Genomic DNA, 16,349 nt, shown 5'->3' with positions numbered 1-16,349 from the left:
GAGCAAATCCCTTCTTCTTTTTCCACTGTTGCGAACTACCCCTAGAGACCCCTAGTACCAGGACTCAACATACAGCCAGCAGGCAAAGCAGAAACATAGTTTGCAAAGTCCCAGCTCCAGCCTCACAGAGCAGAGTAGGGAAGGGTAGGCTTGGAGATGAGAGACAATAGCCTAATAGTTGGTGCAGCAGGGCATGTGTCTTATAGTCAGCACCTGGCATAGGTCCTGTCCTACAGTATTGAAGAAATGCTCAATTTATTCAAGTGGGATGGAGATGTGTGGGTAGTTAGATTTAGAACTGTGATTGTAATGGCTAACATCTTAGTTCCTCTTATAAAAAGAGCTGCCTTCATGTAGGAAAAGAACTTGATAGACAACTTTCACTGTAGAAGGAGAGGTCCCAATGGTTACAGTCTCCAAAGAGAGAAAGAGAATTAAACTGTCCCTCATAAGAAGTTAGTGGGAATTGGGGTGGAGTAGGGTGAAGGACAAAGTAAACAGCTGGAGAGGTGTGGGGGAGATCAAAGAGACTCAGAGTCAAGGCCAAGCAAACTGTAAGACTAGACTGGATGGCAAAGACAATCCGAGAAAGTCCTGGTAGAGAGATGATAGAAGTAGTTTTAAAAATAATAAATATTTAAATTCAATGAAGTAAACTCAAATCTTCAAGACATTGGCATTTGCTTCTCATGCCCTTTACACCTGGAATGGTTGCAAATAAAGGGGGCAGTATGCTTTTATGTTGAGATGATCCTTAAAGTGAACCAGGTCTCTGGGAGCTGGAGTTATAAGCCAGAGATAACTAAGCAACAAAACCTCAATACCTTAGACACCTTCTAAAGCCACGGACTGTAAGTCCCCAGAGAGACAGGGGTGTGAGTCTGTCACAGAACATGGGATAAGGCTATAGGAAATTTCATGAACGCTCAAGGATTAGAGGGGACCCTAGCTTGAGTCCTGGTGACATTTGTTTTGTTAGAATGCACACTAATTTGTTAGAATGCACACTATGAAAACAAAGTGGTTTTGTAAACATTTGGCTGAATGGTTCCATTTTTAGGCAAAGTGTGAGGTCACTAAATTTACACATCATTTGAACAGCTGCATGAGCTCCATCCTCCAAGTTTTAGATCGAAGCCTGCGTACATATAAACTCAGAATAAAACCTATCTCCCCTATATAAAATAGTTGACATAAAGATAAAGCATCAAGGGAAAGTGTGGTCCGCAAACAGAATTGCACCACATTAAGGAAGTGAAATGGTAGTTCCTTAAGACCATTGGTTAAAATGCTTTTGTAAAGGTGTTGGCTTATGATGTAAAGATGGGAACAGCAAGAAGACAACTCACTTTTTTTTAAAAAAGATTTTATTTATCTATTTGACAGAGAGAGAGATTGAGAGCAAGCACAAGCAGGAGGAATGGAAGGCAGAGGGAGAAGCAGGCTCCGTGACTCGATCCCAGGATCGCGGGATCATGACCTGAGCCGAAGGCAGACGCTTAACCAACTGAGCCACCCAGGTGCCCCAAGACAACTGATTTCTAGCTCTAGTGTTTACGAATTTGCTTTTCAAGCAGCTGCTGCCTCAGCTGCCTCCTTGATGAAATAAAATTGCTGCTTTCCAACTTGACTATTCTGTCCTGATGTGACTTATGTGGGGAGTGCTCCAGCTCTGGGGCATGGGGGGTTTTCTGTTTCCCTTGTGCATTACTGTGTATTTACTCAGACAACTGGGAAGGAGATGGGTAAATTTGATAGGCACCAGTGAGATTTTTTTTCCCTCAAAGGTTTTATTTATTTTAGAGAGAGATCAAGAGAGAACAGGAGCAGGAGGGGCAGAGGGAGACAGAGAGAGAGAGTCTCAAGCTGACTCTGAGCTGAGCATGGAGCCCAACGTGGGGCTCAATCCCACGACTCCGAGACCACCACCTGAGTCGAAACCAAGTGTCCGATGCCTAACTGCGCCACGCACGTGCCCCGGCACCCGCGAGTTTTCTGAGAGAAAAAAAGATAGAGATCTTAACTAATGTTCAAACTTATTTGGGTATCTCTGACGGACGGAGATGGCTGTTAATAAGGTAAACTAATGAAAAAAAAAAAAATCTCTTTCAGCCCAGAACCTGAGTGTGATCTGGGGCCCAGCAACATCAGCATCACCTGGTAGCTCATTAGAAATGTATAATCTCAGGCTCTGCTTCACACCTGCTGAATCAGAATCTTTGGACGTGGGGCCCAGTGGAGTGTTTTAAAAACCTCCCCAGGGGGCACCTGGGTGGCTCAGTCCTTAAGCATCTGCCTTTGGCTCAGGTCATGACCCCAGGGTCCTGGGATCGAGCCCAAGTAGGGCTCCCTGCTCATTGTGGAGCCTGCTTCTCCCTCTCCCAGTCCCCCTGCTTGTGTTCCCTCTCTCTCTCTCTCTGTCAAATAAATAAATAAAATCTTAAAAAAAAAAGACCTCCTCAGATGATTCACATGCACCTCAACTTTGAGAAGCAATGTTAGCAGACTGATTCAACTTTACATTTTTTCTTTATAAGGTGGGAGTAACCAGGCCTGAGTCAGCCTGGGGTTCCCTGGCAGGGAAAAAGATGTTTTCCAGTAATAACTGGGAAGAGGGTTCAAAATTTTTGTATATCAAAGAAATAGGATGTTATTTTGTTCTCTAAGCTGGTGAAGTGAGATATATTTGATCATATTTTGATTCTCTGGCTCTCTTGGGTTAAAAATTCAGTCTTAAAATTTCAACAATTTTAGTTCTCCAGTGCAACTTATTTAAAAACCCAAATCTCAGTGACCTGTGGTCATTTTTAGAGGTAATCAGGCCTCTGGGATAATAGTTGAGGCATGTTTAATCTTCTGAAAATGTGCATATTCTGGGTAGTTACAGACTTTTGCAATTTTTTAAAATTTAAGCAAAATTTTTACAAGTAATCTCTACATCCAGCATGGGGCTCAACCTCATCACCCCAAGATCAAGAGTCCTATGCTCTGCTGCCTGAGGCCAGCCAGGTGCCCCAGACTTCTGCATTTTTTTGAGAAGAAACGATTTTAGTGTAGACAGGGAAAACACAATACAGGTTTATTTGTACTAGTACAAGTAGTATCTAAAACGTTCCTTTTTTTTTTTTTTTTAAAGATTTTGTTTATTTGAGATAGAGAGTGAGAGAACAGGAGCGGGAGAGGGAGAATCAGGCTCCCCACTGAGCAGGGAGCCCAACTCAGGGCTCAATCCCAGGACCCTGGGATCATGACCTGAGCTGAGAGCAGACGCTTAACTGACTGAGCCATCCACGCAGCCCCTAAAACATTCCTCTTGAAAACATTGTCACTACACAAAAAAGATTTGCCAACTAGGAAAAAGGAAAATGATATTACTATTTTGGAAAACTGCATATTATTTTTCATCTGGGAGGAAATGCCTAAGCTAGCAGAATGTAGTAGTGCTCATTATCTTGCCTAGTTTCAAGAAGACTTTGAGGCTACTTCAAAACTTCATGCAATGTGAAAGATGAAAAGAGAAAAAGCTAGTAGAAAAAGGAATAAGAGAACGCAAGATTTGGGGCACCTGGCTGGGTCAGTCTGAAGAGCATGTGACTCTTGATTCTGGGGTTGTGAGTTTGAGCCCCACGTTGGGTATAGAGATTACAAAAAAAAAGAGAGTGGGATTTTTTCTTTAGCAAGCCCTCTTTGTAATTTCAGCCTTTTTGCACTTTCCCATTGCAGTTTTATGGGACAGCAATTCTCACAAAATTCCTCCAGAGTCAAAACTTAAAAGGGACAACTCCTTTCTTCCCACCAGAAGGTTCTGCAGCAAGGGGGTTTTGTCAAAGGCACAGCAGGATGTGTGTCGTTCCATCTTCTCTGCAGCCCTTTGCCTTTAAAGTACATTTTAATCAGTCAGTTCTTCACCGCTCCCCCCACACTTAAGATGCTACATTGAAAAATAATAATTTATATTTTGTTGAAATGCTAGTTGTACTGGCTGGAGAGATCTTTGAGTAATCTTTCCCCTGGTTATAAAAGTAAAACATGATCGGTGACAATCCAAAACAATCGAGATCATATGGAAAACAAGAAAATAAGATGACTTACGATTTCACCAATCTAAAGGTACCACTGTTCATATTTGGTGCATAAACATTTTCTGTATGAGTAAAATTTCATAAACATTATTTGTGATGGCTGCATGATATTCCATAGTATATAAATAGCATCACCTATTTAAACATTTCCCTGTGGGGATATAGGTGAATCCCTATAAAATAAATTGCAACAAAATTCATGGTGCCAAATTCTCACCTGAGATGAATTCTTAGGAAGACTACAGCCTCTTCTTTTTAGGCAATAAATGAGGTTGCCCTGTCCTCTCTAGCTAAGAAACGTTTTTAAGAGAAGACGGATATTGTTTTCAAGACAAGATTACTTCAGGTAAGTAGTGTTATAGACACATACATTGGAAAAATTGATCTATACTTTCCTGAGAGAAAACCAAAGCAATATTAGGTTAGAAAATTATAATTCCGTTTTTATTTTTTTTGCTTTGTTAGTATTAGATGCATACATCTGCCTCTCTCTCTGCTTCTTTCTTTGCTTCCTCCCTCTCCCCTCCCCCCCTTCCCCCCCCTTTTTCCTTTTCTCATCTGTGGCTTCAATGTTGTGGATCCTTTCTGGAATGAATCTAGCTCAGCTGGGCCTGGACTACAGCTCTCCAGCTCCCTTCTTACTAAGCATTCATCTGCAGTAACAGAAAAAACACGCTGTCTGCGAAGGTGCTGACAGGGCTGGAAGTGGCTCAGATGGGAGAGCTTATTTCAATGCATTTTTAAAATGATGCCACAATAATGAGATCTGTGACTTACAAGCAAAGCCTGGGTGTCTTGTGCACACAAAAGACCTGTTCCTCGTGGCAGGAAACAACTATTTGGATCAAACTAAGCATAATCAAAATATCTTTTTAGCAGTGTTCTTTTAAAAATATTCTCATGAGTCACTAATTTCGCTTTTCTGAATTTTTTGATAATTTTATAAAATCCTTTTTTAATATGGCATTCTCAGTATGGTTCTTCAGTCTAAAGAAATGTTACTATAATAATACAACTATAGTTCTCAGATACTTTATTTTCTGCTTAATGATATATGTGCATATCATGTGACTGCATTGTAGATCCTATGAATATATTATAGTTTAAAACTCAGAATTTGAATTTCATGGACCATGCTAAAATTCAATAAAACTACATTTGGATGCAAGGGGAAAAGAGCCAACATGTGGCTTAAATTTTCCTTAAAATACACAGGGGATAGTTAAGGGGGAAAAGTGCTTGGGACAGAGTACATCTGGAGTTTTGCCAAACTCATACCATTTAAACAATGGTTTAAGACTGAACTGAAATCCCAGGCAGATCTCTACAATCTCCCCTAAAGGGTATAAGGTAGCATTTCAGCTTTGACAGATAAAGTTAATGAAAATACTTTAAATGAGCAAAATGAAAACGTTGGACTTGAAGAAACTGTTTTGCCCTTTGGAATTCAAGGACTTCCCACCTCCACTCGAATCCCCACTCTGCCTTTTTACCTACAAAGAGGTTATCACTGGCTTTTGAAATCCTTTCTTTACTCTCCCATTTCTGATGCCAACCCCACCCTACCCCTGCACCCCCACGCAGAATCGTATCCCCATAGTCCGCTTAACACTACTACCACTTCAAACCCTTGCCACGTCATCCAAGCCTGAATATGCCCCCCAGACTATCTTTGCTGCCCATTTCATAGTCGGGTACGATGAAGAACGGGAGTTCTTGTCCAGTGGAGGAACCAAATCCCACCACAATTTACCAGGATCTCTATAATTTTGTGCATATCAGAGATGGTGATTTTGTCAGTGAATGGAATTTAAGGAGAATTGGTGGTTTTGTGGATCAATGTTTTTGTTTGTTTGTTTCCTCCTAAGACATTCTGTTTCCATACTCTTCTGGAGTCTTTCTGTACTAGTGCCAAGCAGGCAAATGTCACCTTTGAATCCCAGGAGGAGATGTGTTGATCAGCCTTCCAAACCCCCCATGCAAAGATGCTTAGAGTTCAGGAGTACCCCCGCCAGCTAACTGGCTCTGATTCCTCTGGATGCTACCAGCCCTCTTCCCTGGCTGGACTAATGCCAGTCTACTTAAGGAGATAATTGACCACAAGCCAGCTTGACTGACAGGCTTCCTAAGTGCCAGATACCAACTGTGCCTATTCTGGCCTTTGCAGGAGAGCCTGTTCTCCTAGAGACCACAGCTAAAATAGCTTTGTCCTCCCTCCGCCCTTAGCTCTTGTCTCAGCTTCCCAAGGAAATACAATCAAATGGATGATTCCAAGTTGTTTTCCTCTTACCTTTATTGTAAAGATATCTACACTGAAATCTTTCTCTTCTCTCATTGCTTCTTTCCTTCTTGCTCGGGGTCCTCTGCATTGAGATAAGTGGAATACAGGCTAAGCAACCTGAAGTTCACGTTCTCTCCTCTAGTACTTAGCATATGAGGAGTGATTTTATTAAACATGTGAACTGAGATGGTCATACATTTTTAAGTGTCTCTACTTGCATCTCACTTCTATCTAGAATTTACTTTCCCTCTATCTCAACCTGTTGCTAGAGAGAGAATACTATGAGATCAGATGAGATCACATACTCAGTTGAGAGGCTTACCAAAATATTACCATCAATTTATTATTCTTATTACCTTTTGTAGTTCTCTATATACTTTGATTATGACCAGGACATGAAAATACTTTTTTTTTTAATGGCTTGACCCCTACTAACATGTTTAAAATAAGCACTGAATCTGGTTCCAATGTCTTAGAATGGATGTTTTATGGCACATGGGTATGAAAATCTGATTCTGGTGATGAGCAGTGAGCCTCAGGCCCAGGGTCCTCCCAGTCCTGGTATCTCAGAGGTCTGCCAAGACTAATCCTGCCAGGTTCCTGGTTTGGGAATGGGGTGGTGGTTGCTTAAGGGGATAAAGCCCCACACAATATGGTCAGACGGCAGATCCCATCTTAGTTAAGAGGGGTCTTCAGGATAGTATTACTGTCTGGGGCTTTAATTGGAACCTCCCTTGGGATCAGAGTTTTGGCAGCAAGCTCCCCCCACCCTTGTTTATTTGCATGAATTCCCAGGTTCTCCACTGTCAATGCCATGCATTGCTTCCTTTGGGTACCTGGATCTCCTCCTGAATAAAAATTTGAGTAGAATCATCTTTAAGTTCACTTGGCCTTCCTTTCTCCTTTTTCTCTTTCCTTCCAGTAAAACAAAACACCCTTGTTTTCCACACAGAGGTAGGAGGGGGTTCAAGGGAATTCGTTAAGAGGGTCCAGGAAAACTGTGAGGGTCAATTGCTCATTTCTTGCTGCTGTGGCCCACAGGCTCCTTTCTTCTCGGCCCACAGACCCACTTAGGCCAGCTCTCTGGGTGCTAAAGGACACTTTGGGCTGTGCCCCTTTCCTGGAAGTGGGGCCCTGGGCACTGCTGAAAAAGCACACCTTTTGGGCAGCTGGACCAGAAGGAAGGGGTGTTCTTTTGAACAAACCTCTGGGATCCTGTGTCTCCCTTCTTCCAGCCAATTGACTTACCTACACTAGGGGTCCTGACCCCAGGACTTCTAGGCACCATCTCACAAAGAAGCCAGACTCAAAAGTCCCTCCAAATCTGTGACCCCCCCCATGTCAGTGTCCCCCCTTCTTTTCTCTCTTTCACCATCATCAGACTAGTGAAGAGGAAAACCCTGCAGAAAACCTTGCAGAGTCTCAAGTTGAAAGAAAGGGAGACACTGGAGTTTCAGCTCTCAAGGAGTTAGTGAGCTAAACTGAGACCTTCCTAGGAGAGACCAAAACTAAGCTGCACGCTGAGATGCGACTTGTAAATAATGGATGTGTGGAAACACCTATTTTAAGATATAGCCAAAATCCCCGTTCCCTCCCTCCACTCAGTGTCATTACTGTGTGCAGGTCATCTTATTGGCCCTTTTTTTCCTTCTGATGAAAGGTTAGAGGAAGCTTCCGTTGGGCCTGGCTGGGCAGAGGGAAGTCGGTTCAAGATGGATCCCTGTTCGAGGTTGGAGAGCAGAGAGCCGGCGGTGGCTTCCCCGGCCCTAGCCGGGTCCCCTGCACCGGGCCGGGCCGCCTCGCCCGCTCCCCGCGCAGCTCCGCGGCCGCCGCAGCCTGCAGGTCCTCTCCGGGGAGAGCGGACCGCGGGGCCGGGGTTCTCGCCCGCCCAGCGCTCTGCGGCTCTGGACCCCAGGCTGCCGCCGCCTCCCGAGGCCCTGCTCGCCGAGGACGCGCTCCCCGAGCGGGCGCGCAACAGGTCCCCCAGGCTTCGGTGGCGGGGCTTGCGCTCCTCGTCGATGTCGGCCGCGGTGGCAGTGGCAGAGACCTGGCACCTACTTCCCGGCCCGGGTCTGCCTTCCAGACTTAAGGGGGCGCCGCAGGGCACCTACCCAAGGGTACGGGAGTCCCCGTTGTGGCCCGCCCTCCGGGCCCGTAGGAAAGGGGAAGGGTGTTGGGTGGTGGTGATGGTGAATAGAAGCGAACCCCAAGTGGGAACCAAAAATTCCCTGTTGCGGGTTTTTGCCAATGCAGTCCCCTGCACGGAGGTGGGCTGGGGCTCAGGAAACCAGCCTAAGGATGGGTGGTATTCCAAGAGGTAATCGCGCCAACGGATAAAAGGAGCAACGGAGGACGCTTGTCCCTGGTCGTGGCTCTCCAGTGAACTCACCCCTATGAAGCTCTGAAGTTAAGAAATAAAGGGGAGGGGGAGGATCTGTAAAGTCCCTTGACCGCCCAGTGGGCGCTCAGACTGCCGCCTCCTCTCCCGAGAAGCGAAACATCCTCACACGGGCCGCGGCATATCCAGAGAGAAGCTTTAATGGAGAACACCGCGTACAACACCGGCAGACATGAACTTGTCACAAAGTCACAACCCGAACGCGGCGCGGACACAAGCCCAAGGTGACTCAGAGGCAAAGGGCCGCTGCCTCCTCCCTACCCGCCCCCCTTCGTTCCCAAAAGTTTGTTGCGAGTAAAGTGCTATTCCTGCGGCTCAAAAAGGGGGGAAGGGGCAACAGCGGCAAGTTTCTTTTCCAATTGACGAACTGAAACTGAAGAATTCGCCTGAGAGTCGTCGGCGCCCAAACAGCGCTCGGAATACCAAATCGACGGCGGCGCCCCAAAGTGACGGGGTCATCATCCTCTCGTATCTGTCCGGAGGCTGGAAGGCAACCGCCAAGAAACGCTCCTGGAAGCGTGAGGAGCGATACTGTCGGGTGATGTGGCTGGTTTTTCTCGCACTCATGATTAGCGGAGAAAAATCCCATGATGCAAGTGATTTGTTTTCCCCCTTTAAAATCCCAAATGGAACGGATCGTGGGAATTAACATTATTTTGGGGCTCCTTAACGGCTCATCCGATTGATACACAAACGAATTGCAGGTAAAAAGCAGCCTTTGTTGTCTCTCTTTGGTTGTGCTTCCCCGAACTTTACTTTTGGAATCTGGCGCTTTGCTCTTTAAGCCGCTGCCATTCTGTTTTGTGCAAACTAATTGCTTTAGCTGTTCCTTCCATCCTTCTCGACCCCCGGGTCAGAGCAAGAAACTGAACTGTTTCCCAAGACTCTTCGTGGAGTTCCTGCTGCCCCCCACCCCCCAGCGACTTTATTCATGGTACCGTGTCCTCGCCATTTAACTGACCAGCAAGATAACGATATGAAAATGCTCTCTCTTTTCCTTCTTAAATAAAACGAGATTTCCTTAGTGAATAGCAGTTTTGTCTTGGGTGTTCCCGAGAGGCCGCTGCCCGGGGCGAGAAACTTGGTGGCTGAGGTCTGTTTTAAGCGTCATTCTCTGTTGGATTTCTCCCCGGGAGGTTTAGCTCCTCCAGCTTCTGCTCCCAGGAATGAGGGTCTAAATCCATTTCCAATTTGCCAGCGAATGAGGCTTCCCCAAACTCCTTCGCTCCCTCCCCCCCCATAACTTATTGACTTACAATATTAATTACAGTAGAAACTCTTACCTGAAAACTGCCTTTCATTAATCTGATTGTACAACATAGTATAAACACAGACACCAGAAGTGTTATATTTATTCAGACCACTGGAGAATCCGCTTTCGGGTTTTTATGTTCAAAGACCTTCCTTTGCCGCAAAGGCTCAGGCTCGCCAGGTCTGCCCAGCCTCAGGGAGCCTTCTCCCTCCGGGGCTGTCCAGGGCCGGGAGTCCCTGCACGCCTTCGTCTCCCCCGCCCGCCGTGTCCCCTAGGAGTGCACCAGCACCGAGTGCAGGGAGCTGCCCTTGCTCTCGGCCGCACTCGGGGCAGTGGGCTCCAGCAGGGAGGCGGCAGGCGAGGCCGCAGCCGCAGGGCACACGGTGGACGGCGCCGGCGGCTGTTGCGCGGCCGCGGGGACAGTGAGAGTCGGAGGCAGCGGGGCCACCGGCGGCAGCGAGGGGGTGGGCTTGATGGGCACCGGCACCGCAGGCAGGCTCTGGCTTGCCGAGTGGCACAGGGCCTTGACCGGCACCCCGAAGGCCCCGTACTCAGGGCCCACGGGGACCCCCGCCGCGGCCGCGGCCGCGGCGGCCGCAGCCACCGAATCCATGACGCCCACGTGCGGCCACACGGAGCTAACCACGTTGCCAAGCTGGCCCGGCACGGGGTAACCCAGGTGGTGCATGACGGACGCCAAGGGCAGCCCGCCGGCCTGTAGCACGCCCTTGTAGTCCCTGCTGATGATGTTCTCGATGGCGAACGGGTGCTTGAAGCCCGACGTGGACGCCGCTGCTGCTGCGGCGGCGGCGGCCGCTGAGCCCAACCCGTAGGGCGGGAACTGCGACAGGCGCCCCACGCTGCCCACGGCCGCCGCCGCCGCTGCCGCCGCCGCCGCCGCCACCGCTGCCGCCTCCTGCATCTTGCCCGGGTGGGACGGCGGCTGAGGCTGCGACTGCTGGGGCGGCTGCTGCGGGGGCTGCGACGAGAGGTGCGGCGGCGGCTGCGGGGCGGGAGGAGGCTGCTGATGGAAATAATGCACCATGTGCGGCGGCGGCGGCGGGGGCGGCGGCGGCTGGGGCGGGTGGTGGTGGTGGTGGTGCGCGGCCGCGTGGTGGTGGTGGTGGTGGTGGTGGTGCGGGTGGTGCGGGTGGTGGGGGTGAAGGTGCCCTCCGGGCCCGGCGCCCGGCGCGCCCTTGGTGCTTCCCGCGTGCAGGTGTGTGTGTTCCGCGCGCAGCACCTTGAAGCGCTTTCGGCGCCGCAGGAAGCTGCCGTTCTCGAACATGTCGCCGCAGTCGGGATGCAGCGCCCAGAAGCTGCCCTTGCCGGGCTGGTCCGGCCGCCGCGGGATCTTGATGAAGCAGTCGTTGAAGGAGAGGTTGTGGCGCAGGCTGTTCTGCCAACGCTGCGTGTGCTCGCGGTAGTAGGGGAAGCGCTCCATGATGAACTTGTAGATGTCGCTCAGCGGCAGCATCTTCTCGGCCGAGTGCTGGATGGCCATGGCGGTCAGCGAGATGTACGAGTAGGGCGGCTTCTGGTCGCTGTACGAGCTCTTCCCCGGCCGCGGCATCGCCCCCGGCGCCTCCACCGCCCTCCGGCCCCCACTGGACGGCAGTGTCGCTCCGCACCCGGTTGCCGGGGCCTGGCTGTCTCCACTAAGCCCCACTCCGCCCGCCCAGCCCCGCCACCCCGCCCTCTCCGTCCCCAGACCCTCTCGCCGTCTCTCTCCGGCCTTCTGCCAGCTGCCTGGGGGGCTCCGCGCCTGCCGCTCTCTCGGGCCGGCTCAGCTCTCCGCCGCTCGCAACTTCTGGCCCGACGGTGGCCGACCCGCGCGCAGAGTGGCGGGCGGGGCGCGTCAGCTTCCCCGCCACACCCTCCCGGCGGCTTCCCCCAGGTGGTCAGAGACGGAGCGCTGGAACTGGAGGTGGAGAAATCGGCAAGGCCGTGTTCCCTTCCGGCCTCCTCTGCTTTTTTCTCGGTCCGAGGGAAGCGCCGGCCCAGCGGGCTGGGAAGAAGGACAGGACAGGCGGGACTCTGGCCCTTTAAATCCGAGTTGGCGCTCGTGCTCCCGGAGGCCGGGGCGGCGAGACTTGCAGCGCCCAGGAGGCTGCCCCCTGGTCGGGCAGCTAGCCAGCCCGCCGCGGACTTGCGGTTTTCCTGGAGGGGAGCGGCGAGGTAAGGAGAAGGAAGCTCAGCTCCTGGCAGCCCGCGTCTCCCTGTTTTCTGGCCGCTCGCAGCGGAGCCGGGGAGAGAGCTGTAGGCGGTCGCTGGGGGAAAAAGTTTGGTTTCCGCAGCAGCGGCGCGGGCGGGTTGCACGGCGGGGCGGGGGCGCCGGGCGCGGGGCGCAAGCTGTGGGCCCGAGGGGGCGGCTGCGAGGGCCGGGAGGATGCGAGGCTGGCCTGGGCCCGCTCCGCGGTGCGCGCCGCAGCTGCCGCCGCTCTCCCGGGCCCGTCTTGAGCTGGAGAGGCGGCGGCGGCGGCTGTGGCAGCGACGCGCTCTCCTGGCTGCGTTTTGTAATGGTCCCCGAGACGCCGGAGACCCCCGCAGCTCGCGCTTCGAGACTATCACATGACCGAGGCTGAGGGACTCCGCCGCCGCCGCCGCCGCGTCTCTCGCTGAAGAAGGGGCACGAAGGCGCCGCGCCTCGCCCCCGCCCCCTCCTCCACCACAGTTGGGGCGCCCCCACCCCCAGCATTCACAGCCCGCCGGGAGGGGCGGGGAGCGCAGGCTGTTCGCGGGGCGGGGCGGGGGGAGCCGCGCCGGGTGCGGTCCCTGCTGCTGCACCCCACCCGGGTCGCGACGCCTGGCAGAGGGGGGACAGGACACGGCTTTCTTTCTCCTCTCCTGTATCTCCGGCCTGTCCCCGCCCTTTCACTTTCCCGCTTCCCACCTACCTGCTCTGAACTTCTCGCTCCTTACACTACCTTTTTCCTAGACTGGCCACTCTGGGCCAAGTTCGGGGCACCGTGGCCTCGAGGCCTCTTCTCTGCAAGAAATCCCAATGCCCAGAGGGTTGGAGGGAAAAGCTAATGAGGAGAGGAGCCAAGGGCATTCTCGTCAAATGCCAGCTTCATCACGATTTTCTTGCGCACCAACTGTGTGTCAGGCCCGGTGATCGGCGCCAGGTATAGGGCGGCAGGAGACGGCTCTTTGCGTTCTGGGACAGCTGTCTGGAGGAAGAGACAGACAGTAGCCAGGGCATTAGGATAGATAGTAAGGGCTTGGTGGGTTGGGGCTCCACCGCGCTTCTTAGAAGTGGGTGGATGGGACAGAGTGAGGCATTCCTCTGGGTAGTGACGCCTGAGCTGGGGCCAGAAATTGGGAGCTCACAGGTCCCATCACCTGGGTGAGTCCTAACGGGGTCTTTGCTATTCTTAGCACGTTGAGGGGAAGCGAGCTGATTGCAATTAAATAGGAGGTCAAAATGATCAATCCACAGGGCCCTGGTATGACCTGTGAGAGAAAGCTGGTTGAGAGGCAGCCAGGAGGTCTCGGTGCTGGCTGGGACCCAGGAAGCAGGTTCCTGCTCTGCACGCATCCGGACACCCATGGGCAATCCCAGTTGACCGCGGGGAAGTTATACTTTGGTTTTGGCTGCCTTTGCCGTTTGGCTGGGAGGAAAAGCAGAGTTTAGGGGGAAAATATACCGTCTTCCCGTCTCTGGGCCTCAGTTTCATTATTTATAAAATGAGATGTCTGAAGTTGGAAATTTCACGGGTGCCTTCCAGTTCCACCATTTGAGCAGAAAAGAGCAATTAGGGACTGTGTCTCACTGGGTTTTTAATTTCTTCTTTTCCCTGCCGAAAGCCGAAGGCAGAAGGCTGTCGGCCCAAACTGCTTGGGAGACTTCTTTTTACCCTCCAGCCTTGGCGACACCAGGTCGCTTCTGACTTTTGGTGAGCTGCCCGAGGGCAGGACCATGAGAGGGGCTGTCTGCCTGTCCGGCGCTTCCTCTTCATAGGAGTTAGGTGAGTGGGGCAGATTGGTAATTTTCATCTTTAGTCAGGAGCTAGATTTCTGGCTAGTGCTATTTGCCCAATTTGTACCAGGCCAGCAGACGTTTTAGAACAGGTGTTAAGGTGAAGAGTGCAAGAGAGCCCCCCAGGGAAAAGAGCAGTCTCTCGGCCTGTCCTAAGGAGAGGAGATAATCTCAGAGGAGGATGTATTCGCTGTCACTCCGTGCTGGGAACTTTGCTTCCACCAACGGAGTTTCTGCGGAATTTTTAGTCCACTGAGTCAGTTTAAGGAGCCAAGCAGCAGTTGGCCCCCTGGGCTCACGAAGCCACGGAGGAATTCCACAGTTAAAGCGGCAGCTAAAGCCCGGGTGTCCCCTTCTCCCTTGCCCGACGTGGTGCGAGAACAGCCCTCTCCAGGCCCAGGAGTCGCCCAAAGGCCGCCGTTGGGAGCTCAGCGTGCCGGGTGCTCTAAGTGCTCTAAGACTCTGGCCCTGAACGCAGCGCGGGCAAAGGCGTCTTTTGTCGACGCCTTGTGAGTATGTTTTCCGCAGCGCCTCCTCTTTGGGGGCAGCTCCGGGACGTTCCCGTCGGGCCAGGGGACTCCTCGGCGTCTGGGGACAGAGCGAGGGGAGGGGCCCTTCAAGGGCGCGCCGGGCAAGCCTTAGGTGCGCCTAACCTGAACAGTAAAGCCGTGGGCGAGCTCGTCGCAGACCGCAGAGCCAGGCCACGGCGTCGGGCTCGGCCCTGGGGACGCGAGCCTCCGGCTTCGGCTAGCCAACTGCGTTCAGCTGGCTGAGCGGCTCCGCGCCACCTGGACCAAAGCGGAGGCTCCAAGGTGGAGAGAAGCGCCTCGAGCCTCAAGCTTTCGCGCTGCGGGTGGCCCGGGCAGGGGTAGACAGGGCTCTCCGACACCGAGGCCCCAGCTGCCCGCGGCAGCCCAGGCTGCAGTTGCAGCGCCGAGCGCTGACAAGGAGCGCGGGACGTGTGTCCATTTTAGAGAGGGGCCGGCTGCCGCCGCCGCAGAGTATTCTGGGGGATTCTCGGTGAGGCGCAGGGCCCGGCTGGCGAGCTTGGGCCGTGGTGGTGGTGGTGGGGGGGCGCTCTCCCTCTCTCCTCCCTCCTTCCCGCGAGGTTGATTTCATTCCGGCAAGTTTTGCAGGCGCGCAGCAGCAGCGGCGGGGGCGGTACGCGCGCGCTCCAGCTGCCTGCAGACCCCCGTTCAAGGAAAACAGATCATGTAACCATCCTGGCACCAACCAGTCGGTTTCAAGTTTCTGCGAGTAATTTTTTTTTTTTTTTTTTGAACAACCCCTACACTATCCAAATATTGGCTGGCGCTGAGGACCCTGGCAGGCAAATCATTGCCCCGGGCTTAGTGTAATTATCTCAGGCGTATTTGGTTTACCCCTTAGGCAATTGTTGGCGACGCTTTCCTAGGAAGAGGGACTCCGTGCAAGGTTTTATTGCGTTTAATTGGCTCTATGGAGGGGAGTAAAAATTTGCCAGAAAAAGATGTGGAACTTTAGGCGCGACTATTTATTCATTCTCTCTCCTCTATCTCCCCCCCTCCCCCCAAGCCCCGGAAGGTCCCTCGCACTCCTCAGCCTGGATCTAGGCCAAGCGGTCCCAAGGCTTCCGCGGACAGCTGTGCCCAGCGTGAGGAGGAGCGCAGGTCGTCGACGGGGCTAGGACGACGTGCAGAACTAGGAAGAAGGTAAAAGTTCTTGTGCACATCTCGGTTTTCATGGATTCTGTCTTTATCCACTGACCTTTGACGTGGGGAAAGTTGCCTGGGTTAGTTACGTTTGGGATTCTCCCAAGCATCTTTACTGTCACCCCATCCGGCCTCTCGCCTGACCCCCCTGTCTCCTCCGCCCAAACCTTTCCAAGCCTCAGCCTCTAAGGCGAGCTTGAAGAGGGTGGGAGGAGGTCGGCGGGGAATACGGGACACGTGCATTGCTGGCTGGATGACCCTGGAGGCGTCGTTTCTCGCGTTGGGCTTTATTTTCTTCCTGGGAAATATGCAGGAGTTGGAACTGCGCCTTCGAAGGCCCGGAGCCCCCAAGGAACTGCGGTTTGAGGTTATGACCTCGATAGGTGGTGTGTGTGGGGGGTGGGGTGGGGGGCTCACCCCAGGGAGCTCAGGACCCGTGCAGCAGCGCCGCCCTTCCTCCACCCACAGCGTCCTAAGAATCCGTTGTCTCTAGCGTCGCCACCCGGCCCGCAGCCTCGTGAAATGCACCCCTCCCTGCAACGTTTCTGACTGGTCGCCCGCCCCTCTTCCCCGCGCCTGGCTTGCAGGCGTCGCGGGGCACAGGTGTTCGCTCCGTCCCTCCTTGGATTTGTGCGTGGAGGCTTGATTTGCCTGTCCAAAATCTCT

At 52.5% G+C, this 16,349-nt stretch overlaps 1 protein-coding gene across 1 annotated transcript; it reads right to left on the bottom strand.

The window, feature by feature from the left end:
• Window positions 1–10,284: 10,284 nt before the first annotated feature.
• Window positions 10,285–11,583, bottom strand: FOXB2 (forkhead box B2). The gene has a single exon (XM_032427539.1). It carries the CDS (start codon window positions 11,581–11,583, stop codon window positions 10,285–10,287), a length of 1,299 nt encoding a protein of 432 aa, XP_032283430.1.
• Window positions 11,584–16,349: the final 4,766 nt, after the last annotated feature.

The sequence above is a fragment of the Phoca vitulina genome, unplaced genomic scaffold (genome assembly GCF_004348235.1).
Source record: "Phoca vitulina isolate PV1807 unplaced genomic scaffold, GSC_HSeal_1.0 scaffold37, whole genome shotgun sequence".
Lineage (NCBI taxonomy): Eukaryota > Metazoa > Chordata > Mammalia > Carnivora > Phocidae > Phoca > Phoca vitulina.
The sequence above is the reverse complement of the archived record's forward strand: the minus strand, read 5'-3'. Positions and strand labels throughout refer to the sequence as shown.